The sequence below is a fragment of the Myotis myotis genome, unplaced genomic scaffold, assembly GCF_014108235.1.
Source record: "Myotis myotis isolate mMyoMyo1 unplaced genomic scaffold, mMyoMyo1.p scaffold_m19_p_15, whole genome shotgun sequence".
NCBI classification, from domain to species: domain Eukaryota; kingdom Metazoa; phylum Chordata; class Mammalia; order Chiroptera; family Vespertilionidae; genus Myotis; species Myotis myotis.
Genome location: NW_023416319.1, coordinates 44146899 through 44173769, shown reverse-complemented (window position 1 = coordinate 44173769; position 26871 = coordinate 44146899). Strand labels below are relative to the sequence as shown.

General features: G+C 40.3%; 1 protein-coding gene across 3 annotated transcripts in view; it reads right to left on the bottom strand.

Annotated features, from left to right (window-relative positions):
* ADK (adenosine kinase) overlaps positions 1–26871 on the bottom strand; it is a 489964-nt gene that overhangs the window by 415833 nt on the left and 47260 nt on the right. For all 3 annotated transcript variants that reach the window (XM_036337172.1, XM_036337170.1, XM_036337171.1), the window contains exon 2: positions 25867–25941. In XM_036337172.1, the coding sequence (XP_036193065.1) occupies positions 25867–25941 (75 nt within the window). The remainder of the gene's footprint in view (positions 1–25866; positions 25942–26871) is intronic.

Sequence of the window (26871 nt, the reverse complement as noted above, 5' to 3'; positions counted from 1 at the left end):
TAACTTAATGAGTCAGAAAGTACTTCTTTATCAAAATATTTTTACGTAATACAACAGGAATTCGATCAGTATTTCTTTCTTTCTTTAGCTGGCTAGCGAGAAATAGCAAACATGTCTGGCTTAAAGACCTCACAATTCAGTAAGCAAATCAAAATAAAATAACTGTTTGCAGTGTGATTAAGTTTTCCAAAAAAACTGAAGTATATATTGTTCATACAAAAGAGGAAGTAATAAGTCAGTCAAGAAAAGGACATCTTTTATCTGTTCCCCAACTTTCCCTTCCCCCATAATATCTCCCTTTGTTGCTCCTTCCCCATAAACAGCCTTCCAATTTAAAGTTTCAGGATAAGAAGTTGAAGGGAATAGTGAAGGAGGCTGAACAAAGGGTCCACAGAGGGAAGAAGCAGGCAAGGATAGCCTGATTTTGATCAAATTACCAAAAGGAAGATTTTATTCTCCTAATTCATACAGTACACCTCCAAGTCCTCAACAGTGAACTTCCAAGATACATTTTGAACTATTCTCTAGGCAAACTAGCTCTCTAACCTCAAACAAGCAGTCACTCTTCCGATAGTATTTCTTTATCTGATCTGATTTCCTCCTACCCCAAACCAGGTAACCTTCCATCAGATCTCAATTACCTTTATTCTTCTTCATCTTTGCTAGGTTTTTCTCAATTTTATTTTCCTTATCTCTACCTTGACTCTTGCCCACATAGAAATCTAGCCTGTATAAAATGGCAAGGTTTGAGGACACAGTAATCAAGACGGTTCTCACTTCTAACACCAGCTTCAAGTTCAGGTGGTTCCCAAAACCACCCTCGGTTCAATAATTCACTAGAAGGGCTCACAGAACTCACTGAAAGCTATTAGACTCATGGTTGCAGGTTACAAGGAAAGGATACAAATCAAAATCAGCCAAGGGAAGAGACTCATACAGGGAGGGCCGTGTGTGGGACGGTTCCAAATACGAAGCTTCCAGGATGCATGACTCTCTTGGCATCAACATGGCATATTGTCGATATGTGATAATATGGCACTGCCAACCAGGGAAGCTCACTGCACTTCAGTCAGTGTCCAGAGTTTTTATTGGAGCTTCATTACCTAAGCATGGTTAATCAATTGACTGCCCAAGTGGTTTAACTAGGTCTCCAGGTGGATTGATACCATATCACCCAAAGCCTCACCCCAGTTCACATAACTGGTCACACTACTGGGTGTGGCCAACCCCTACCCTAAACAAAAAGATGCTTCTACATGGACGATATAGATTACCTCCCAGAAGCCCAAAGCAAAGGCAAGATCTTTCTTTGGGCAAGGCCCAATTCTTTACACATGCCTATGTGTGTGTATGTTTGTTCTATACCGCTGCCTTAAAGAATAATATTCTAATTTTTAAAATGGAAATTGATTTAGTTTGAAAATCAGAAAAAGGGCGCTATTGGAGAGAGGTGATTTATTCTTCCAGGCAATTTAAATACCTTTCCAAAGCTCATACAAATAAACTCCATATTTACAGATGGTTATTTGTAAGAGAATAAAAACTTGATCAAACACCTTTAAAAAATGTACACCAGAAATAGTTCACACTTACAATTGTAAAGTTATGCTATAAAAACAACTGCTTAAAGTTCATTTTGAAAGTAGGTAGACTATCTACACTAATAAAAGAGAAACATGGTAACTGGCGTACAACCGCTACCCTTTTCATTGGCTAATCAGCGAGATATGCAAATTAACTGTCAGCCAAGATGGCGGCCGGCAGCCAGGCAGCTTGAAACTAACATGAGGCTTGCTTGCCTCAGTGACGGAGGATTGTTGGAGGAAACCAACGTTCCCCACCTGCGACTGCAGGCCTCTGAGTGGGCAGTTTAAGAAACATTGTAACAAATACTGCCAGACTTCAGCCAGCAGATTCGCAACATTGTAAGCAAAGGCCAGAAACCTACTTTCAGCCGCGGAGGCCTAAGAGCTGGAGTCAAGCCTCAAGGTAAAGCTGGCCCAGAATAAAAAAAAGAAAAAGAAAAAAAGGAGCAGTTGGGAACTTCAGTCACTCCCAGCCTGAAAACAGCCCTCAGCCCCTCACCCAGACTGGCCAGGCACCCCAGTGGGGACCCCCACCCTGATCCAGGACACCCTTTGGGGCAAACCAGCCAGCCCCACCCATGCACCAGGCCTCTACCCTATATAGTAAAAGGGTAATATGCCTCCCGGCACCGGGATCAGCATGACAGGGGGCAGCACCCAAACCCCCTGATCGCCCTGCGGCTCTGTGTGTGACAGAGGGCGGGGCCCCAACCCCCTGAGCAGCCCTGCTCTGTGCCTGATAGGGGGGGAGCTCCCCAACCCCCCACCCCCACAGGCCCTGCTCTGTGTGTGATGGGGTAGAGCCATAACCTCCCCATCGGCCCTGCCCTGAGTGTGAGAGTGGCGGCGCCCCAACCCCCTGATTGGCCCTACTCTGTGAGTGACCGGGGGTGGCACCGCAACCTCCCCATCGACCCTGCCTTGAGTGTGACAGGGGACGGTGCCCCAACCCCCCAATTGGCCCTACCCTGAGCGTGACTGAGGGTGGCATCACAACCTCCCAATCTGCCCTGCTCTGTGCATGACGGGGCGATGCCCCAACTCCCCAATTGGCCCTGCTCTGAGCCCGACCAGGGGCTGCACCTAGGGATTGGGCCTGCCCTCTGCCACCCAGGAGCAGGCCTAAGCCAGCATGTCGTTATCTCCTGAGGGGTCCCAGACTGCGAGAGGGCACAGGCCGGGCTGAGGAACGCCCCCCCCCCCCCCGAGTGCACAAATTTTTTGTGCACCGGGCCTCTAGTAAATTATAATTACAAATGGAAAGGTAAATATACCATCAGGACCATAATCCTTACTAATGAAATGGAGCTGTTTTTCATTGAAACATACAGTTAAATGTTTAAATGTGGGTTTATAATTATACATAGTTTTCATTTTCATTTAGTATGTCCTATTATACCAACCTTACTGCTGGCTGGCAGAACAGAATATATAGAGCCTTTTGAATCCCTTTATCACTTTAACTTACTCTCTGATCATTCGATGTTTTATATTCATAAACTTCAAAGAGAAAATTAAACTTAGCAGAAAGTAGAAAGGTATACCTCAATTTTCTATCGTGTCTTTCCCAGAATGATACAGAGCATACCCTATTTTTAAGTTGGGCTTTATTTCCTAAATACATGATTAGATAGATGTTCTGCTTTTATATCCATTTCTTTGATTCAAACATGAGCATAGTCCCTAAAAAAAAAACAAAAAAACACAGAGACAGCAAAAAGGGATAGTGGTAGTTCTTAAACTTTTTTCTGTCTGAATTTACCAGAAGGAAAACACATACACTCCCATCAGCTCATCTGGATATAATTTTCACTTACATTTATCAATTAACATGTAAGCCGTCAACAAAGAGTAGTTCAAAACTTTTCTTATATAAAAACTTAAAATAGCCAAAACCGGTTTGGCTCAGTGGATAGAGCATCAGCCTGCGGACTGAAAGGTCCCGGGTTCGATTCCGGTCAAGGGCATGTACCTTGGTTGCGAGCACATCCCCAGTGGGAGATGTGCAGGAGGCGGCTGATCGATGTTTCTCTCTCATCCATGTTTCTCACTCTCTATCTCTCTCCCTTCCTCTCTGTAAAAAATCAATAAAATATATTTAAAAAAATAAATAAATAAAAACTTAAAATAAATTTAATTTAAATACGTTATTGAATAAATATTGACAGCAACAGGAAAAGGAAACGGGGGGAGAGAGAGGAGAAGAAAGGAGAGGACAAAGAGGAGTACTTTCCTTAACCCTGCCTGGGCTGTTTAGGGAAGACATGCTTAAAGCAAAAAAGAATAAAATCCAGTAATGGCATTCCCACCACAGGCAATGGGAAAATGCTATTGTCATTTAGGTTTACAATTTAATATTAGAAAACAAATATAAAATGTATTAATACATTATAGATAACTATTATGATATGCTAGAACATTAGTAGTATAATAAAATAAAGTTTGGGCCTTTTATAAGAAACTGAAACAAACACTAGTTATTCAAACGAGGTTTTTCCCTGGAAATTAACGTAACAGAATTTCAGGCTGGAGGTCTTTATGAGATTATAAAGTCCAGAAACAGCCCAGTCATAATTGAAATGCCATACCCAATGTCACACAGGTAGTTAATGCAAAGCTAGAACTTGCTATACAATAGGGTGAAAAAAATTATTCCATAAATACCTGCAATTAAGATTGCCTTCAGAGAATTAAACAAAAATTCCTAGAAATCTACAAACATTAATACGTAGTCCCAAGAATCGTAATAGTGTTCTGCAAAATTGTACAAAATTGGCAGAATCAATTAGGTAGACAGCATATATACAGTAAAATTTTAAACTTGTTTAATTGGCTTTTGCAATTAAAAAATAAAGGTTGATTAAAACATACTAAGGAGGAAGAAAAGGGAGTCCAAAGTGTTAATCACCACAACAATGTTTCAAACAGAAGCTAAAATTTAAGAGGTTTATAAAGAAACAGATTAAGAGTAAACCTCAGGGTTAAAATGAAAATAATAGCAAGGATTATGAAAATAATATCTTAAATTCTCATTAGTAAACTAGATGAGGATTAAAACGCAATTAGAGAAAGCTGGGAATAAAAAGAATTAAACTAGATTTAAACCTAAACAAATAGAATTATACTCCTTGTATTCTTAAATTCTTCTTTCCCTGTGCTTTTATTTTTTAAAAGTTGATAATTACTCCAAATGACTAGCCACATATTTTCATTAAAGAAATTTTTTAAAACTTGGTAGGTGTGAGATGTCACTGCTTGGCTCTTGGACCACATCAAGAGAATTAGTACACTTTATTATGACACTTCCCATTTATTTCTAAATACATTTTAATTGAATTTATTGGAGTGACATTAGTTAATATGATCACAGGTTTTAGGTGTGGGTTTCTATGTTACAAAATCTGTATACTGCACCATGTGCCCACCACCCAAAGTCAAATCTTTTCTTGTCACCATATATTAGAACCTCCTTTTCCCCCAACCCCTTTCCTCTGGCAACCACATTGCTGTTTGTGTTCACGAGTTTCTGTTTTATATCCCTCATATGAGTGACATCATATGGTTCTTAGCTTTTCCTGACTGACTTATTTCATTTAGCATAATACTCTCAAGGTCCATCCATGTTGTTGCCAATGGCAGTATTTCATCCTTTCTTATGGCTGAGTAGTATTCCACTGTGTATATGTACATCTTCTTTACCCAGTGCTCTATCGCAGGACACTTGAGTTGTATTCATGGTTGGCTACCATGAATAATGCTGCAATGAACACAGGGTGCATATATCTGCAAATACATGTTTTGGGGTTTTTAGGGTATAAACCCATGAGAGGGATTGCTAGGTCATATGGTAGCTCTATTCTTAATTTTTTCAGGAATTGCCAAACTGTTTTCCATAGTGGTTGTACCTGTCTACATTCCCACCAGCAGTGAATGAGGTTTCTGTTTTCTGCATAACCTCTCCCAACACTTGATGTTACTTGTCTTGTTGATAAAAGCCACTCTAACAGGTGTGGGGCGGTATATTGTAGTGTCTTTTTGCAATTGCAACCAAAAGAATAAATTTAACAAAGAATGTGAAAGAACCTATATATGAAAAATAACAAAGCACTATTAAAAGAGATTGAAAAAGACACAACAAAATGGAAAAATATCCCATATTTATGGATTGGAAGAAGCAACGTAATTAAAATGGCCATATTACTCAAAGCAATATACAGATTTAATGCAATTCCCATCAAAATCTCAATGCGATTTTTTTTAAAGAAATAGAACTAGAAATCATCAGATTTGTATGGAACCACAAAAGACCCCGAAACAGCCAAAGCAATCCTGAGAAAAAAGAATGAAACTGGAGGTATCATGCTACCTGACTTCAAATTATACTACAGAGCTACGATAATCAAACAGCATGATATTGGCAGAGAAACAGACACACGGTTCAGAATAGAGAGTGCAGATATAAAACCACATGTATATGGGCAGATAATTTTCGACAAAGGAACCAGAAACACACAATGAAGATAGTCTCTTCAATAAATGGGGCTGGGAAACTGGAAAGCCACATGCAAAAGAATGAAACTTGATTACAGTTTGTCCCCAGATACAAAAATTTATTTCAAAATGGATCAAAGACCTAAGTATAAAACCCAAAACAAAAAGTCACATAGGAGAAAACATAGGTACCAAACTTATGGACCTTGGTCGTAGAGAACATTTTATGAGCTTGACCCCAAAGGCAAGGGAAGTAAAGGCAAAAATAAATGAATGGGACTATATCAAGCTAAAAAGCTTCTGCACGGTGAAAGAAACTGACTACAAAACAAAGGCAGCCAACCAAACAGGAGATGATATTTGCAAACAGTAGCTCTGACAAAGGTTTAATATCTGAAATATATCAAGAACTCATAAAACTCAATACCAAACAAACAAACAAACAAATCAAAAAAAGGGCAAAGGACCTGTACAGACACCTCTCCCAAGAAGACATGAGAACAGCCAATAGATATATGAAAAGATGTTCAACCTCACTAGCAATCAGGGAAATGCAAATCCAAATACATTTTAATCTGGCTTCTGTCCCTATCATTTCACTGAGATTTACGTAGCTGAGGTCAATATTGACTTGCCATTGTTAAATCCACTGGACTGTTGGTTTTGTTCTATTTTTTTTAATTAAACCTTTATTGTTCAGATTATTACATTTGTTCCTCTTTTTTCCACCCAGTTCCCACCACACCCTCCGCCCTCACTCCCCACCCACTGTCCTCAAGCATAGGTAATGATTTTTTTCCAGTCTCTTCCCGCATCCCCCACACCCCTTACCCCCCAAGAATAGTCAGTCTATTCCCTTTCTATGCCCCTGATTCTATTATAACCACCAGTTCATTCTGTTCATCAGATTATTCACTTGATTTTTACTTTCACTTGTTGATAGATGTTTATTTGTTGTTCATAATTTGTATCTTTACCTTTTTCTTCTTCCTTTTCTTAAAGGATACCTTTCAGCATTTCATATAATACTGGTTTGGTTTGGAACTCCTTTAGCTTTTTCTTATCTGTGAAGCTCTTTATCTGACCTTCAATTCTGAATGATAGCTTTGCTGGATAAAGTAATCTTGGTTGTAGGTTCTTGGTATTCATCACTTTGAATATTTCTTGCCACTCCCTTCTGGCCTGCAAAGTTTCTGTTGAGAAATCAGCTGACAGTCGTATGGGTACTCCCTTGTAGGTAACTGAGTTTCTTTCTCTTGCTGCTTTTAAGATTCTCTCTTTGTCTTTTGCTCTTGGCATTTTAATTATGATGTGTTTTGGTGTGGTCCTCTTTGGATTCCTTTTGTTTGGGGTTCTCTGTGCTTCCTGGACTTGTAAGTCTATTTCTTTCACCAGGTAGGGGAAGTTTTCTGTCATTATTTCTTCAAACAGGTTTTCAATATCTTGCTCTCCCTCTTCTTCTGGCACCCCTATAATTCTGATGTTGGTACGCTTGAAGCTGTCCCAGAGGCTCCTTACACTATCTTCGTATTTTTGGATTCTTTTTTCATTTTGCTTTTCCGATTGGGTGTTGTTGTTTTTTTTTGCTTCTTCGTATTTCAAATCGTTGACTTGATTTACAGAAGTTCTCCCACTGCAGACACAGCTGATTCTCACAGCCAATTGGCCTGGAGGTCATTCCCTCCCAGTGTTAATTACAACAATCAAGGCTTAACTACAACAAGACTGTGCACAAAGACCACAAGGGGTGCACCAAGAGTGTCCTCTTCAGGTAATTGGGGAGGCTGAACCACTGGGCCCTAGAGGACACTTAGCACAGAAAACCACTTTATCAACACGGGGAAGCATAAAAAATGCGGAGACAAAGAAACAGGACACAAATGACAGAAATGGAGGAAAGCAAACTACTGGAGATAGAGTTCAAAACCACACTTTTAAGGTTTTTCAAGAACTTTCTAGAAGCCGCCGATAAATTTAGTAAGACCCTCGAAAAGACTGGTGAGACCGCCGATAAATGTAGTAAGATCCTCAAGAAATCTAGTCAGACCCTCGATGTTATGATAAAGGACCAACTGGAAATTAAGCATACACTGAAATAGAGGATATTATACAGACTCCCAACAGCAGACTAGAGGATCTATTTTTAACTTAGTTTATTTGATTTTTAATTACAGTTGACATTCAATGTCATTTTATATTATTTTCAGATGTACAACATAGTGGTTAGATAACTGTATAATTTAATTAATCAGTGATTCCCCTGATAATTCTAGTAAACACCTGGAACCATACATAGTTGTTATATTACTGAATGTATTCCATATGCTGTACTTTACATCCCTGTGGCTATTTTGTAAGTGCCAAGTTGTACATCTTTATCCCTTCACCTTTTTTACCCAGACACCCCCCCCCCCAATATCTTGCATGAACAAAATTAACCTCAACTTCTCTATCTCTTTTAACATGTCCTCCACCCATAATCCCTCAGTTGTAAGTATCACCATCTACTGAGTCACTAAAACCCAAAGTTGGAATATCATTCCTAGTCCTTTGCTCTGATCATTAAATCAATCATTAAGTCTTATCTTTATAACACTAAAATATTACTGAACTTTCTCCCAACCATTCTACCCTACCTAAAATCTCTCAGCAGGTCTATCACTACAGCTTCCTTTAATCTATCTCCTCAAATCCATTGACCTATTGTAGACACAGTGATTTATATAATTCTAAATGTGAATCCAACCATATCATCCCCCTACTTTAACTTACTGGCTGTAACAAGGACATGAGAAACATTCTAATTCCTTAGTAGCCAAATAATATTAGCTAACATATGGCAAATCCATAAATTATCTCATTCATACTTCATATTATAATATTCATATTCTAATATCCTTATTATAATATTCCTAATTTATTCAAAAGGAAACTGAGCTTCCACAGATTAAGAAACACAGCCAAGGTCACACAACTGTAAGTGGCTTCAGAGAACACTCATCATTAACCTCTATTCTATAATGCCACAGTAATAAAGTGACTTCTTTCTACTTCTGTCTCCTCAATTAGATTACTAGATGCTAAAGGCAAGAAATTGACTCAACATTGTATTTCCAGTATTTGGGAACATGCTTATCACAAAGCAGGTGCTCCAAAAAAATCTGTACTAAGCTTAAATGAACTGTTAAAAATGAATCCATGTTGCCCTAGGCGGTGTGGCTCAGTTGGTTGGAGCATTGTCTGTTGCACCAGAAGGTCTCAGTTTGATTCCTGGTCAGAGCACATACCTAGGTTTCAGGTTCATACCCGGTCAGGTTGCATACAGGAGGAGGCAACCGATTAATGCATTTCTCTCTCTCCCTATGTCTCTTCCTCCCTCCCTCTCTAAAATCAGTTTAAAAAAAAAAAATCCATGTTTAGGTAAGCCTTATGAATACCATTTTTCTTAATATTCAAAGTCAGGTCTGAATAACAAAGAATCTATAATGACCACCATCTAATTATATCTAGGGCAAAGCAAAGACTTCATAAATGACTCTATGATCATTTAGTATCCATAATTTAGGTCTTATTGGAGGAAGCCTCAGAGCAACTCAAGACTAATCATTTAATATGTGAAATAATGTAAAGATTCAAAATCAAGTATCAGTTTATTTCAAACTGTAAGACTCTAGTATTCTAAAAGAGAGAATCAAAATAGCCCACAACCATCTTTCCTTTAATGCAGGTCACAAGGTAAGTTAAAGCAATTATTCAAAATTCTGTATTGTTTCCAAATACTAGCAATAATCTAGAAAATGTTGTTAACAAATATTGTACTCACTATAGCAACAATTTTATTTTTATAGTATAATACCTAGAATAAACCAATCAAAAATGTAGATATATGAAGAAAACGATAAAATTATACAATAAGACCTAAGCTACCCTGTTTAATATTGTAACCACTAATCTCATACGACTATTTAAGTTTAAATTAATTAAAATTTAAAAAAAAATTTTAAATTCATCAGTTACACAACCACACTTCAAATGTTCAAAGCTAAATGTGACTACTGGTTAGGTTACCATACTGGGCAGTATGATACACATTCCTACCATCACAGAAAATTCTAGTGTACAAAACTAGAGATGACAGAGTAACTAACCTCAGATTTTGTTTTTACTTTAATCACTTCTATGTGGTTTGAATTTTTCTCAAATAAACATTTGTTTTTATAATTTTTGAAGCTAATAAATTTAGCAGTAATCACTACAGAAGACATACAAATATTTAAAAACCTAACCATTTTGTTTAATGTACTTAGCACCTATGTGTTAATCCTACATAATAAAAGGCTAATATGCAAATAGTCATCATGCCCTCACACATAACAACCGATCAGCAGGAGGCTGCGTGCGCAGCAAGCATGCGTGGGTAGGCGGGGCTGCACGTGCCGGGGTCCAACCCCAGCAGGTCCAGGGGTTCCCCATAGGTGTGGACGGAGTTGGCGAAGAAGGAATGACACAGAGGCAGCGTTCAGGTGATCATCATAGCCGGGTTCTCTTGTCAGGGTCTCCAGCCAAGTTCTGTTCAGGATCTCCAGCCAGGTTCAGTCACCAGGTTCTAGTCAGGTTCTCTTGCCAAATTCTGTAGTCAGGTTCAGTCCAGGATCTTTTGCCATGTTCTCTCCAGCGAAGTTCTTCTGTCTGTAGGTTCTGGTTCTAAGCTCTGTATTCTAAGTTCTGTGTTCTAAGTTCTGTCTCTTGCTGTCTTATTACATCTGTATTTATACCAGTTGACTCAATCCTATCAATCTCTATTACAAAGGTTAGGGCGTTTCTTATCTCCATTCCAGGGAGTAAAGATTATGTAGCTTAAGCATGATTGTTTGTAGTTAAAGTGATTAATTACCCACCTGGCACTAGTTAAGAGGTTTTATTCCCTCCCTAACTTCAGGGGAAAATCCCTACCTGGGGAAACAACCTTTCTCAGAGACCTTGGTTAAAACACATAGTGCCAAGAAGGTGAGCAAACATATTAAGAACAGTATGCCATATATGCCAGGTCCCTTGAAACAGCAAGCATGGACCGGCTCCCGACATGCACGCATGACCGGTCACCAGGAGATGCATGGAGTACCTCTCAGTCCCTTCCCCCTCCCCAGCTCCCATGGGCGGCAGCAGCTCCCTCCCGGCACCTGCAGGCAGCGGCAGCTCGCTTCCGCCTCCCAAGGGCATGGAGCGGCTCCCTTCCGTCTCTCTCCCGCAGAAGTGGCATGGCTCCCGCCGCCCCCGTGGGCATACAGTGGCTTCCACCAGCTCCCACAGAAGTGGCGGGCAGCCTACTGCACGCGATGTCACGCGCTGGGCCACTAGGGAATTATATAAAAGAATACCTAAAATAATGGAGAAATATATATATACACATTTTAAAAACTCATGATAAAAATCTCCACGTTTCTAAATTAATCTACAAATGCAGTACAATTCTAAACAAAATTATAGAATTTTTATAGAATTTGACAAGGTCATTCTAAAATTTATGTACAAAAAAATGAAAAATAACTAAGAAAACTATTGAAAGTGTTAGAACTTGCCCTATCAAATTTACGAATTATTGTAAAGCTTTAGTTATAAAATAACAGGTAAGACATGGAGCTAATAGTGAGGGAACTGCATACCATCTCACCATCACAACTTACAATTCCTAAAATAAATTAGAGGGCTATTCTCTTGAGAAACCAAACAAAAGGATCTCTGAACTAAGGAACAACCGGCCAAACAGTAGAAGTAGGGAGGGACAGATGAAACTGCCAATTTAATTATGGTACCTGTAGCCCCCTTTTCCTGGCCAGCTCTAATGCTAAAACAGCCTGGCTCTATTCTTCAGAATACCTTCAGAAAGGAAACTGGAAGACTTTTCTATAAAGAAATTAAAGACTTAGGGAATAAACTTCCAGACACTAATATCAGGGGTCACTAATATCAGGGGTCAACACACACACACACATACACACAAAATGGGCTTTTAGTGTAACCAAGCCACAATTTTTTCCCATTAGTAAATAAGCCCAACCCATTCATATCAATCTTCCAATGAGATATTGAGAGGTATGGGATGGGTGAATGTGTGTTTGAAAAAAAACAAACCACTTTCAATTAATGCATAAATGTTCTTTGGCACTGTAACAAATTCATCCATATCTTAGGAGGTTAATAAATAGTCATTATCTCACAATATCTGATGGTCAAGAATTCAGGAGTGCCTTAACTGAGTTTTCTGGCTCACAGTCTCTCATGAGGTTGCTGCAATCATTTTAGGACTCAACAGAGGATTGAGAATGCACTTCTAAGTTCACTTTCACGGTTATTGGCAAGTCTTGGTTCCTCACTGGCTGCATGCCAGAGGCCTGATATCTCCAGCCTTGGGCCTCTCTATAGGGAGCCTGAATGTCCTCAGGACGTGGCAGTTAGCTTCTCCCAGAACGAGTAACCCAAAAGAAGGCGATAAAGAGACAGAGAGAGAGTGAACGAGTATATGAACAAGTAAAAGAGCACCCACGACGGAAGACAGTCTTTTACAACCTAACCTCTAACGCAGCATACCATCACTTCTGCCATTTGTCACTGGTTATGTACTAGTAGATCAGCCTTGGTGTAATGTGGGAGGGGACTACTCAGAGAACACCAGGAGGGGGCCATTGGGAGCTATCTTGAAGGTTGGCTATCACAGTCTGTCCTCTGGCCCCCAAAGACCCCTGCCTCCATTTCTCACATCCATGTGTACTGCCCACCCTCATCATACAAAGTATGAATAGTAGCAAGCCTATGGCAAAAATAATGGCATGTCACCTCCAAGATTTGGTTATAAAAATGACTGCCGCTTCCATCTAGGAAAAATTACTCTTTCACTCTCTCAAATGACTGGCAATGCAGCAAACAGCTGTCATGTTTTTAGGACACAGAGGAGCCACGAGGTAAAAAACTGAGGACCTCAGTTCAAGAATTCTTGAGAAACTGAGGCCAGCCAACAAACAATATGAGTGAGCTGGGAAGCAAATCTATCAGCCACAGTTGAGCCTTGAAATGATCGCCACCCTGGCCAACAGACTGCTGCAACTTAATTAGAGACCCTAAAGCAGAACCGCTCAGCTATAACACACTCAACTTTCTGATCATCAGGAACTGTACGAGATACTAAATGTTTGTTGTTTTCAGCAGCCAAGTTTTGAGGTAATGTGTTACTCAGCAATAGATAATTATTATTACACAGTAAGTGATAACTTTATTAAGGCATTTTTAAAATTTATAAAAGCAATTCAGGATTGTTATAAAAATCTTAAATATTACAAAACTAGAGGCCCGGTGCACAAAATTTGTGCACTTGGCAGGGGGGGTCCCTCAGCCTGGCCTGCACCCTCTCGCAGTCCAGGAGCCCTGGGGGGATGTCCAACTAATGGCTTAGTGGGCCTAAGCCATCAGTCAGACATCCTTAGCATTGCCACGGAGGCGGGAGAGGCTCCCACCACTGCCGCTGTGCTTGCCAGCCGTGAGCCGGCTTCTGGCTGAGCAGCGCTCCCCCTGTGGGAGCACACTGACCACCAGGGGGCAGCTCCTGCATTGTCTGCCCCCTGGTGGTCAGTGTGCATCATAATGACCGGTCATTCCACCGTTCAGTCATTTGCATATTAGCCTTTTATTATGTAGGATACGCTGTAGATGAGGTCCCCAAGAGCAGCCATGGGCAAACTACGGCCCGCGGGCTGGATCCGGCCTGTTTGAAATGAATAAAACTATTGAAAAAAAAGACCGTACCCTTTTATGCAATGATGTTTACTTTGAATTTATATTAGTTCACACAAACACGCCATCCATGCTTTTGTTCTGGCCCTCCGGTCCAGTTTAAGAACCCATTGTGGCTCTTGAGTCAAAAAGTTTGCCCACCCCTGCCCTAGAACCATAAGAAATACAAAAAAATTCACTGTTAACTCATTCTCAAATTGCCCCACTTAAAATCAAATTGCCCCCCCCCCCCCGTTGGGGCGTGTGCTGCACCTTGGGAACCAGTGGTCTTGACACTTTTCCTCTCTGAGCTTCATTTCTGAATACATATGCATATACCATGGGAACTGTAATCTCTTCTCCACCTACCTCACTGGGTTGTCATGAGGAGGTTCTGAGCTAATAAGCCTAGCAATGTTTCATCAAGTAAGTGATGTCTGAATGGGAAGGGATTGTTATTTTTAAGCTCACGGTACCCTCGCAGGTAGCAGGTGCTGATTAGGGGAGGAGGGCATAATTGTTTCCTGGGACTGTAGCTATGGAAGCTTTGCAGAGGGTTCCACAGGCCTTGGAGGGGCAGGCTCTGGCCAGCAGCCCTGTAGCGGTGGTCGTCCCTGGAGGCACTGGCAGGGGGCAGGGCGTTAGGGGGGCAGCGAGGCCGAAGGGGGAGTTAACTGTCAAACCTTCCTGCTTGACGCCATTCTTTAAATTGTACGTGGCTGTTTTGCAGCTGTACCTGCTCAGGACGGGGCTCCAATCTCCTGGAGCAGGGTGGGGGCCAGCTAGGGTGGAGCCAGGTGGGCTAGGAGGGCGGGTTTAGCCGTGCCCCCAGTGAGGTTTAGCGCACTTCCGCTGCAAAGACAGCGCTGCTGCTGTGGGGGTGGCGGGGAGGGTCTGACCCTAGGGGGTCGCTCAGGCCTGCCTCCACCCAGGTCTGGAGTTGTAGGGAGGAGAGGCGTGCTCAGCCCCAGCGGAGGGGGCCCGTCAGTGACAGGCCGTGGGCCCCAGGGAACCTCAGGGGCACTGACAGTTGGTCGCCAGCATGCTATTGTTGTGGGCGCCCCTGGCAGGGGTAGCAGGGGAAGAGATCGGGAGTCGAAGGTGCGGGCTGCAGCTACCCCCAAGGCTGGGTCTTATCCCTGTCCGGTCAGCCTCCCTGTCCTCCCAGGGGTGCAGGGGCTGAGGTAGGGTGTCCGTCCGTCCCCACTGGGGTGCAGGGGCTTAAGTAGGGTGTCCATGCAGGGGGATTGGAAGAGCTCCCCATGGCCACTCCCTCTTCCTTCTTTGCAGTCCGGGCTCCTGTCAGGCACTCTCTTCAGACCCCCAGGAACTTGGTTCCAGCCGCCCGCCCCTTGCTGCATGTGCAGCCTCCTGCTGGTCTGTCAATATGCAAATTGGTCATTACTGGGACACCGTAACAGACAATTAGCATATTACCTCTTTATATGTATAGATGTAGAAATAGAAGTACCGACTCTAGCCACCCTACCCTCTCATGACAGAGTTTAAAACATATCCTCTTAGACTTTATCTTATTCCTATGCAAATAAATGGAATGAACTTTTTAATGTTTTAGCCTTACACGTGACAAGTCAAAGGTCACCTTAAATATTGGAGGAAAGTCTCCATTGTGAACGAGAAAGACCACAATAAACAATCAAAAAGAAGCAATCCACAGAAAAGATATAAAGTAGGAAACAGAAAAACCTTCAAAAACCAAACAAAACTATCTCTGATTAATATGTCTAGACAGACAAAAGAAAAAAAACTACACTCATAACACAAGAACAAAATGTTACATAATAACTTACTAATAGCAAGGACCAAAAAAAAAAAAAAGAGAGAGAAGATATTACAAGCTTCTATAGAGAAAAAAAACAAAACAAAACTGGTGATATACAATATAACAAGATGTGTTCCATGCTGGCAGACAATGACACATGCCTTCAAAATTCTCAAAGAAAACTCTATACTAACCAAGCAATAAGGTGTGCGGGAGGAGAGGGGGTATTTTTTAAAGGATCATCAGATATACACAAGGATTCAAAAAAATGTGCTATACATGTACTCATGCACTCTTTTTCTTAGGATGCTACTGAAGGATATACTACACACACAAACAAGAAACCAGTAAAGAGGCTATGAGATGCAGGAAACAAGAGATCCAAACAGTAGAAAGTCAAAATAAAGTTCCAGGAAGAATGATATAAGTCTAACAGCACAAAGAGTTCAGTTTAGAGCACAAAGACAGAGAATCCTGGAAGGGAGGTCACCTGAGGAAAAGAGGATGATAGACTTAATGATTTCGAGGAACAGAGAAAGGGGATGAAGAAGAAAGGCAGGTGATAGATTTAAAGAGTGGCTTGAAAATTTGAACCCATATAGAAAATGGTGCAAATGAACAGAGGATGCAAGTAACTGTAAGGAAAACAAATATATACATATATATATATATATATATATATATATATATATATATATATACACACACACACACACACACACACACACACACATATAATGTAATCACAGTCCACAATTTCATTCACAGTGATTAATGACTTGTTTTAATGTAATAAATAATACTAGTAAACCAGTGCACAGATTCGTGCACATTGAAAGGAAATTAATTAGAAGGTGTCCAGCAGGGCGGAATTGGGCGAGACGGGCAGGACACACCCTGGAGCCAACCTCCCACGGTCCCTCCCCAGCATCTGTGTAGTGAGTGGGGTCCCTTGGCCTGGCCTGCAGGGATCGGGCCGAAACTGGCTCTCCAACATCCCCCGAGGAATCCCAGAGTGTGAGAAGGCACTCTGCAAAGTTGCTGTCATACAGGGTGTGGAACGCAAATGCAAGTGTGCAGTAAACCAGATTCGGGGCCAACAGTGCCCCAGCAACAACATAACCCACAGACAAAGGTGGAATCATGCAGCCTTGCAAGGAATCGGGCTCCTTCCGCTCTGGTTTCAGGGTGCGTCACCCGAGAGCCGCCGCTGCCAAGTCACTGCAGCTTGGCAGGTCCTGTTTTGAGCGTCTGCTTCCTAGTGGTCAGTGTGCATCATAGTGACTGGTCAGATGGTCAGACACTTAGCATATTAGCCTTTTATAAATATAGATAGGAAAGGTGAAGAAGGGGAAGATGAAGAAGTGGTGGTAGGTGAAAGAGCTAAATCTTTAGATATCAAAATAGGCAGTCAATATATAAGATCTAAAATTGACAAGCCAAGAAAAAGCTACATAGAGTACTCAGACTGCCCCTACGTTTAAGAATGTGAGGTAGATGGCAGACATGGAAAATTAACCTTCAATTCACTTAATCACACAGTAAGCGTTCAGGAATGATCAGGGGTTTTTACCAGTTACTAGAACCTGGTCAGTAAGAAGGTAAGTAATTGGAAACTCAAAAACCATCAAGAGAATATAAAAATCCCTGTAAGAATGACAAAACTAAAGTTCTCAGAAGGTCAGGGGGAATTATCTCTATCATTACCCAGTTTAGGTGATCTCATCCCATAGGGACTTGAAGACCAAGTGTGTCCTTCCACACGAAGTGCTATTTTGTCCTCTCATCTGGAAGTCATCCTAATGGAATCATGTTATTGTATCCTTTCCTTACACTAAAGGAATGCTATTCTTTGCCTCTCCAATCAATCACCTTTATGAAAATCACACCATAGCAATATGTCTAAGTACATTACCTAGAAATAGATAGATACCAGGAAAAAATAGCTAATAGAAATTTAAAATGGTTTCTTCTGGAAAAACAGCACTTATGGGGAATGGGGTAAATGCAAAAGCAGAGGTAGAAGATGCAGCAAAGGACCAACATTTTTCCTTCAAAAACCTTTAATACTAGTTTACTTTTTAACTAGTACTAGTGTTATATTGATCAGTTTCCATCGGAAATGCCAAATACATTAAAAATCAGAATCAAAATAATAAATATTTTCTCAGAAGAATTTCGATAGTTAACTCGTTCTCATAGTGTAAGATATTAATAAGCATATATTTAATTCATTTTTTATAATACCTAGCAACCATTCCTGGATAATTCACAGACTTCAAATGCAAAACAGTTATCTAAACATTGTCTCGAATGTAAGCTAAACATGGTTTATTGAAATAATAGGAAATATTTTCAAGCATATTTTGGAAGAAATTTAGGGAAAGCATTTACCTTTTATGAACAGGATGCAAAAGCTTGCTTTTTAGACTCCAAGTAATAAATGTAAAAATCATTGTTAAAAGTTAAAAAAATCTTCCCTCCCCCCACAAAAATAGAACTTCAGTTGGCCATTTCAGGATCAACAGCTAATAAAACAAAGAAACTATTTAAGTGCCCAGTAGTGTTAGCACACAGCTGCCAGATCATAATCATTCTGATCACATTTGCATGAACTTTTAAAAACAAACATCCAAAATCACAGTGTAGAGTGAAAATGAATTACCTAAGACTAAACATAGTATTATCCCATAAACACAAACATATATTAATAGGTTACATAAGCTAAGATATGCCTAAAGATTATCAAAATAGTAACACTAGTTACACATATTTCAAATTTTGTACTTTCTCTTTGTATTTTTATATGGTACTTGATTTTAAGGTTTAATATCCAAAATATATAAAGAACTCATAAAACTCAACACCAAACAACCCAATTAAAATGGACAGAGGACCTGAACAGACGTCTCCCAAGAAGACATACAAACGGCCAACAGATACATTTTTCACATTGATGTTTCTCTGTCTGTGTCTCTCCCCTCCCTTACATTCTGTAAAATCAATGGGAAAATATTCTCGGGTGAGGATCAACTACATTAGCTATTAGGGAAATGCAAATCAAAACTACAATGAGATACCACCTCACACCTGTTAGAATTGCTATTATCAAGCAGGTAAGTAATAACAAGTGTTGCAAAGGTTGTAAAGAAAAGGGAACCCTCATTCACTGCTGGTGGGAATGTAAACTAGTCCAGCCACTATGGGAAACAGTCTGGTGGTTCCTCAAAAAATTAATAGAGTTACCTTATGACCCAGCAATCCCTCTTCTGAATATCTACCTGAAAAACACAAAAACATGACCCTGGCCAGGTGGCTCAGTTGGTTGGAGTGTCGTTCTGTTCACCAAAAGATTGCGGGTTTAATCCCCCGTCGGGGTGCGTATGGGAGGCAACCAACTGGTGTTTTTCTCTCTTCCTTCCTCTCTCTCTAAAAATCAATAAAAACATATCCCTCAGGTGAAGTTTAAAAAAAAACACACAAAAAACTCAAAAACATGTATTCACAAAGATATATGCACCCCTAAGTTAGTTGCAGCATTACTCATGGAGGCCAAGACATGGAGACAACCAAAGTATACTTCAATAGAGGGTTGGATAAAGAAAATGTGGTATAGCCTCAGCTGGTTCGGCTCAGTAAATAGAGCACTGGCCCGCGAACTGAAGGGTCCCAGGTTCGATTCTGGTCAAAAGGGCACATACCTCAGTTGCAGGCTTGATCCCCAGCCCTGCTCATGTGGGAGGCAACCAACGGATGTGTCTTTCTCACATCGATGTTTCTCTCTCTGTGTCTCTCCCCTCCCTTACATTCTCTAAAATCAATGGGAAAATATTCTCGGGTGAGGATTAACAACAAAAAATGTGATAATGGAATATTACTCGGCCATAAGAAAAGACGAAATACTGAAACTTGCAACAACATGGATGGACCTTGAGAGTATTATGCTAAGTGAAATAAGTCAGAAAAACTAAGAACCATATGATTTCACTCAAATGTGGGATATAAAACTAAAACTCTGGACACAGACAGCAGTGTGGTGGTTACCAGAGGGCTGGGGAGGTGGGAGGTGGGGAGGTGAGAGGTGGAAAGGGCCTAATATATGGTGATAAAAGATGGTTTGACTTTGGGTGGTGGACACATAATGCAATATACAGATCTTGAATCATAGAAATGTACACTTGAAACTTATATGATCCTATTAACCAAGGCCACCTGAATAAATTTAATAAATCCTATACAATAAAAGCCTAATATGCTAAGTGTCCGATCGTCTGGTCATCCATTCAAACAATCAAAGCGTAATATGCTAATAATATGCTAAGGCCGCTCAACCGCTCGCTATGACATGCACTGACCACCAGAGGGCAGACAGTCGACCAGTCACTGTGACATGCACTGACAACCAGGGGGCAGATGCTCCAACCAGTAGGTTAGCTTGCTGCTGGGGTCTGGCTGATCAGGACTGAGCGAGACTGGCCGGACACACCCTGGAGCCCTCCCACAGTCCATCCCTGGCTGGCCAACCTCCTGTGTTCCTCCCCGGCCCCGACTGTGAACTAGTGGGGTCCCTCAGCCTGACCTGCGCCCTCTTGCAATCCTAGACCCCTCGGGGGATGTCAGAGACCTGGTTTCAGCCCGATCCCACAGGCCAGGCCGAGAGACCCCACTGGTGCACAAATTCATGCACCGGGCCTCTAGTAATTTTAATAAAATAAAATAGTGACTATTAATTAGTTGACTTCCTGGAAAAAATATCTCACATTAAGCAAACTTTAAATCCATGAACTCAAGTTCAATTGATTTTTTTTTATTTATAAAGCTTTGAGTTAAAACTGACATACAATATACTGTGTATATTTAAAGTTTTAATACATGTATATACTCATGAAATCATCACAAAATCAAGATAAGAAACACACCCCTAAGAGCTCTCAACTGTCCCTTTGCAATCTCTCCTTCCCACCCTCCACCACATCCTGGTCAATGCACGTGAAACCAATTACCTCTTTTATTACTGTATAGATTAAAATGAATTTCATATAGTCTCATAAATAGATTCATACACTATGTATTCTTTTTGTCTGGCTTCATTCTTTTTTTATTTTATTTTTCAATTACAGTTTACATTCAATATTATTTTGTTTTAGTTTCAGGTGTACAGAATGATGGTTAGACAATCATATCCTTTTAGAGTGATGCCCTGATATTTCAAGTACCCACCTGACACCATACATAGTTATTGCAATATTAACTGTATTTCCTGTGCTATACTTTGTATCTCCATGACTACTCGGTAACTACCAATTTGTACTTCTTTATCCCTTCACCTTTTCGTCCAGGCCCCCAAATCCCATCCACGCGGATAACCATCAGTCTGTTCTCAGTATCTATGAATCGGTTTCTGTTTTGTTCATTTATTTTGTTCTTTCCAGTCCACATGTAAGTGAAATCACATAGGACTTGTTTTTCTCTGACTTACTTCACATAGTATAATGCTCTCCAGGTCCATCCATGCTGTCACAAACGGTAATATTTCCTTCTTTTTTATGGCCAAGTAATATTCCATTGTATATATATAGCACAGCTTTTTTATTCGCTCATCTATTGATGGGTGCCTGGGTTACTTCCATACCTTAGCTAATGTAAATAATGCTGCAATGAACATAGGGATGCATATAGTCTTTCGAATTAGTGTTTTGGATTTCTTCAGATATATACCCATAAGTTGAATTGCTCTGTCATAAGGCAGTTCCATTTTTTTTTTAATATATTTTATTGATTTTTTACAGAGAGGAAGGGAGAGGGATAGAGAGTTAGAAACATCGATGAGAGAGAAACATTGATCAGCTGCCTCTTGCACACCCCCTACTGGGGATGTGCCCGCAACCAAGGTACATGCCCTTGACCAGAATCGAACCTGGGACCCTTGAGTCCGCAGGCTGACGCTCTATTCACTGAGCCAAACTGGTTAGGGCGGCAGTTCCATTTCTAATTTTTTGAGAAACCTTCATACTGTTTTCGATAGTGTTTGCACCAATCTACATTCCCACCAACAGTGCATGGAGGTTTCCTTTTCACCATGTTATCCCCAACACTTGTTTGCTGAATTATTGCTAACAGCCATCCTGACAACTGCGAGGTAATATCTCACTGTGGTTTTAATTTTGTATTTCTCTGATGATTAGTGATGTTGAGTATCTTCTCATGTCTACTGGCCATCTCTATGTCCTCTTTGGAGAAGTGTCTATTCAGGTCCTTTACCCATTTCTTAATTGGATTGTTTGGGGGTTTTGGTGTTGAGTTAAGTTCTTTATAATTTTTAGATATGAACCCCTTATCATACGTATCATTGGTGAATATGTTCTCCTATTCAGTGTGTTATTTTAGTTGATAGTTTTCTTTGCTGTGCAAAAACTTTTTATTCTGATATAGTCCCATTTATTTCTTTTCCCTTGCCTGAGGAGGTATATCAGAAAAAATATTGCTAGGAAAAATATCCAAGATTTTACTGCCTATGTTTTCTTCTAGGATTTTTATGGTTTTGAGTCTTACATTTAACTCATTAATCCATTTTGAGTTTATTCTTGTGCATGGTGTAAGATGGTCTAATTTCATTTTCTTATATGTACCTGTCCAATTTTTCCAACATCATTTATTGAATAGACTATGTTTACCCCATTTTCTGGTCTTGTCTCCTTTGTCAAATATTAATTGACCATAAGGCTTATTTATGGATTCTCTATTCTGTTTTATTAATCTACTAGAGGCCCATTGCACGAAGACATTCGTGCAATAAGCCTTCCTTCCCCTGGCTGCTGGCACCGGTTTTCCTCCAGCACCCGGGACCCAGGCCTTTGCTCCAGCCTCAGCGGAGAAGCGAAGCCTCTTCAGTCTTCAGCCTTCGCTGCTCCGGCCGGAGCCTTCAGTCTTCCCTCTGCACCTGCGTATGCAAATTAACCGCCATCTTTGTTGGGTTAATTTGCATACCCGCCTGATTGGCTGGTGAGCATAACAGTGGGACGGTCAATTTACATGTTTGCCTATTATTAGATAAGATTAGTGGCCCACTGTGCGGATTCATGCACATTGAAAGTAAATTAATTAGAAGGTGGCCGGTGGGGCAGGACTGAGCAAGATGGACCAGACACACCCTGGAGCCAACCTCCTGCAGTACCTCCAAGGCCGGCCACACCTGGGGCGGCACCGAGGCTCAAAGGGCATCTGCGGAGTGAGCAGGGTTCCTCTGGCAGGTGGGGTCCTTCGGCCTGGCCTGTGGGTATCAGGCCAAAACTGGCAGTCTGACATCCCCCAAGGGGTCCCAGAGTGCAAGAGGGCACTGTGCAAAGTTGCTGTCGCTTGGCAGCTCCTGCATTGTGTCTGCCCCCTGGTGGTCAGTGTGCATCATAACTACCAGCAGATCTCAGCCTTTTATATATATAGACTAGAGGCCTGGTGCACGAAATTCGCGCACGGGAAGGGGGGTCCCCTCAGCTTGGCCTGCACCCTCTCCAATCTGGGAACCCTCGGGACCTCTGGCTCCTAACTGCTCACCTGCCGGCTTGATCCCCTAACTGCTCTCCCCTGCCTGCCTGATTGCCTCTAACCACCTCTGCCTCGGCCCCTGTGGGTTTGTGTCTCCCATCAGGCCCCCAGCAGCCCGAAGCACTGTCTGGCCGCTATGGACGGGGCCATCTTTGTTCGGTTAATTTGCACACTTGCCCTGATTGCTGGTGGGTGTAGAGTGATGACCAATTTGCATGTTTCTCTTTTATTAGTGTAGATATGTCTGTTTTATGCAAGTACCATGCTATTTTGATTCCCATGGCCATGTAGTATAGTTGGATTTCAGGTAGTGTGATTCCTCCAGTTTGTCCTTTCTCAGGATTGCTGTGGTTAATTGAGGTCTTTTGTGGTTCCACATAAAATTTTGGAATACTTGTTCTAATTCTGTAAAATACGCCATTGGTATTTTGAGAGGAATTGCGTTGAATCTATAGATTGCTTTAGGAAGTATGGACATTTTAATGATGTTAATTCTTTCCATCCGTGAACACAGTATATGCTTCCACTTATTTGTATCTTTTATAATTTCTTTCTTCAGTGTCTTGTAAGTTTCTGAATATGGGTCTTTTATATCCTTGGTTAAATTTATTGCTAGGTTTTTATTATACAAGTGTGATAGAACTCTTAGTTTCCCTTTCTGATAAGTTCATTATTGGTATATAAAAGTGCAACCAATTTCTGGATATTTATTTTGTATCCTGTTACTTTACTGAATTCATTTATCAGTTGAATAAGAGTGGACATCCTTGTCTTGTTCCTCATCTTAAAGGAAATGCTTTTAGCTTTTGCCAATTGAGAATGATGTATGTTCCTTCTATTTCTACTATGCCAAGGGTTTTTATCAAAAATGGGTGGTGGATTTTGTCAAATACTTTTTCTACATCTGTTGATATGATCATGTGATTTTTATCCTCCATTTTGTTTATATATCATGTTTACTGATTTACAGATATTGTGACAACCTTGCACCCCCAGAATAAATCACACTTGATCATGGTGTATGATCTTTTTAATGTATTGCTGGATCTGATTTGTTAGCATTTTGTTTAGGATTTTAGAATTTGTGTTCATCAGGGATATTGGCCTATAATTTTTTTTCTTTGCCGTATTTTTTTCTGGTTTTGGAATTAAGATAATGCTGGCCTCGTAAAATGAGCTTAGGAGACTTCCCTCCTTTTGAATTTCTGGAATAGTTTGAGAAGGAGAGGAGTTAGTTCTTTGAATGTTTGGTAAAATTTGCCTGTGAAGCCATCCAGTCCAAGACTTTTCATTTGTTGGGAGTTTTTTTATTACCGCTTCAATTTCACTAGTTGTAATCTGTCTATTCAAATACTTTTATTCTTCCTAATTCGGTTTTGGAAGATGGTATGTTTCTAGGAATTTATCCTTTTCATTCAGATTGTCCAATTTGTTGGCATATAGATGTTTGTAGTTATTTTCTTACAATCCTTTGTATTTCTGTGGTCCAGTTTTTACTGCTCCTCTTTCATTTCTGATTTTATTTATTTGGGTCCTCACTCAATTTTTCTTGATGACTCTGGTTAAAGGTTTGCCAATTTTGTTTATCTTTTCAAAGAACCAGCTCTTAGTTTCATTGATCTTTTGAATTGTTTCTTTGGACTCTATTTCATTTATTTGTACTCTATCTTTATTATTCCCTTCTTTCTACTCACTTTGGAATTTGTTGTTTTTTTTTCTAGTTTCTTTAAGTGGAAAGTTAGATTGTTTGAGGGTTTTTTAAAAAATATATTTTATTGATTTTTTATAGAGAGGAAGGAAGAGGGGTAGAGAGTTAGAAACACTGATGAGAGAGAAACATCAATCAGCTGCCTCCTGCATACCCCCTACTTGGGATGTGCCCACAACCAAGGTACATGCCCTTGACCAGAATCGAACCTGGGACCCTTCAGTCTGCAGGCCGACGCTCTAGCCACTGAGCCAAACCGGTTAGAGCGAGATTTTTCTTGATCCTTGAGGTATGCCTGTAATGCTATGAATTTTACTATTAAAACTGCTTTCACTATGTCCCAGAGGTTTGGGGTTGTTGTGTTCTCATTTTCATGTTTCAAGGTAGCTTTTGATTTCTTCCTTGATCTCACTGTTATCCCATTCATTGTTAGTAACATGTTATTTAGTCTCCATGTCTTTGTGTTTTTCAGTTTTTTCCTTGTGATTAATTTCTAATTTCATACCCTTTTGGTCAGAGAAGATGCTTGATGATTTCAATCTTTTTAAATTTATTAAGATTTGTTTTGTATCCTAACATGTGTCTATCCTAGAAAATGTTCAATGTGCACTTGAAAAGAATGTATATTCTGCTGTTTTGGGGTGAAATGCTCCACTAACATTAATTTTTTAAATTTTGGGAATTTTTTTTAATTTTGAATATCGGAAATTAAATCATTAGATAAATCATATATACTTCTTCCTCACAAAGAATAAAAAAATAAAGTTTAAATGAAAATAACAACAGGGAGGAACAAATGTACCAAGTTTTCCCAGGGAAAATTGTGGTCAAACACTCAATAAATAATGATAGTACAACTGCAATAAACAGATTTAAATTACCTGAGTTTTTCTCCAATTAAAGGTGTTACAGAGTAAATTCAATTCTAGAGTTTTCAGCAGTTTCTCTTTAGATATGCTTCACACAGTACATATGAAGAGTTTAATACTTACTTATCAAGGAAATCCTTATCCACTACAGCAGTGATGTCGAGAAGAGGATTTCCCATTCCAAAGAGAATATTTTCACTAAAAAACAAAATACAAGCACAAGTTAGAAATAATTCTGAAAGAAAGGTGATGCGTAAAATGCACACAAATAAAAATATCTTTACCTCATCATGAAAAATAAACCTAACATACTAGTTTATTAAACCCTTTATTTTCCTATTACATGTAGGACAACAACTTAGAGGTAGCACAAAGCCATTTAGAAAGCATGATGACTTTTAAATCAGATGAAATAAAATATAACAAGAAACCAGATCCTATGATTTTTTTTCCCTAATACTCAACAGTCAATGATTCAATCTAATTAATTTTAATGATTTTTTAAAGACCTCTTACAACAAAGTTTTATACTCAATTGACATAATAATTAACTCTCTCTAACTAGTAAGACACGCAACTACTGAAAGTTATTAAAGAGCATGAGGCAAGTGCTGGAGCAGTCAAGGACATGGAAGTTCATGTCCCCATGTCACCCCTACCTTGCTGTGATATTATCCTATCTAATAAAAGAGAAACATGGTAATTGGCGTACGACCGCTACCCTTCCCATTGGCTAATGAGGGCAATATGCAAATTAACTGCCAGCCAAGATGGCGGCCGGCAGCCAGGCAGCTTGAAACTAACATGAGGCTTGCTTGCTTCAGTAACGGAGGACTCCAACGTTCCCCGCCTGCCGCTGCAGGCCTCTGAGCTGCAAGCAACTATGTAACAAACATAGAAGCTAAACAAAACCCCAGAAACCTGCCCGGCTTCAGCCAGCAGGATCGCAACATTGTAAGCAAATGCCAGAAACCTACTTTCAGCAGTGGAGGCCTAAGAGCTGGAGCCAAGCCTCAAAGCTAAAGCTGGCCCAGAATAAAAAAAAAAAGAAAAAAAGGAGCGGTTGGGAGCTTCAGTCACCCCCAGCCTGAAAACAGCCCTCAGCTCCTCACCCAAACTGGCCAGGCA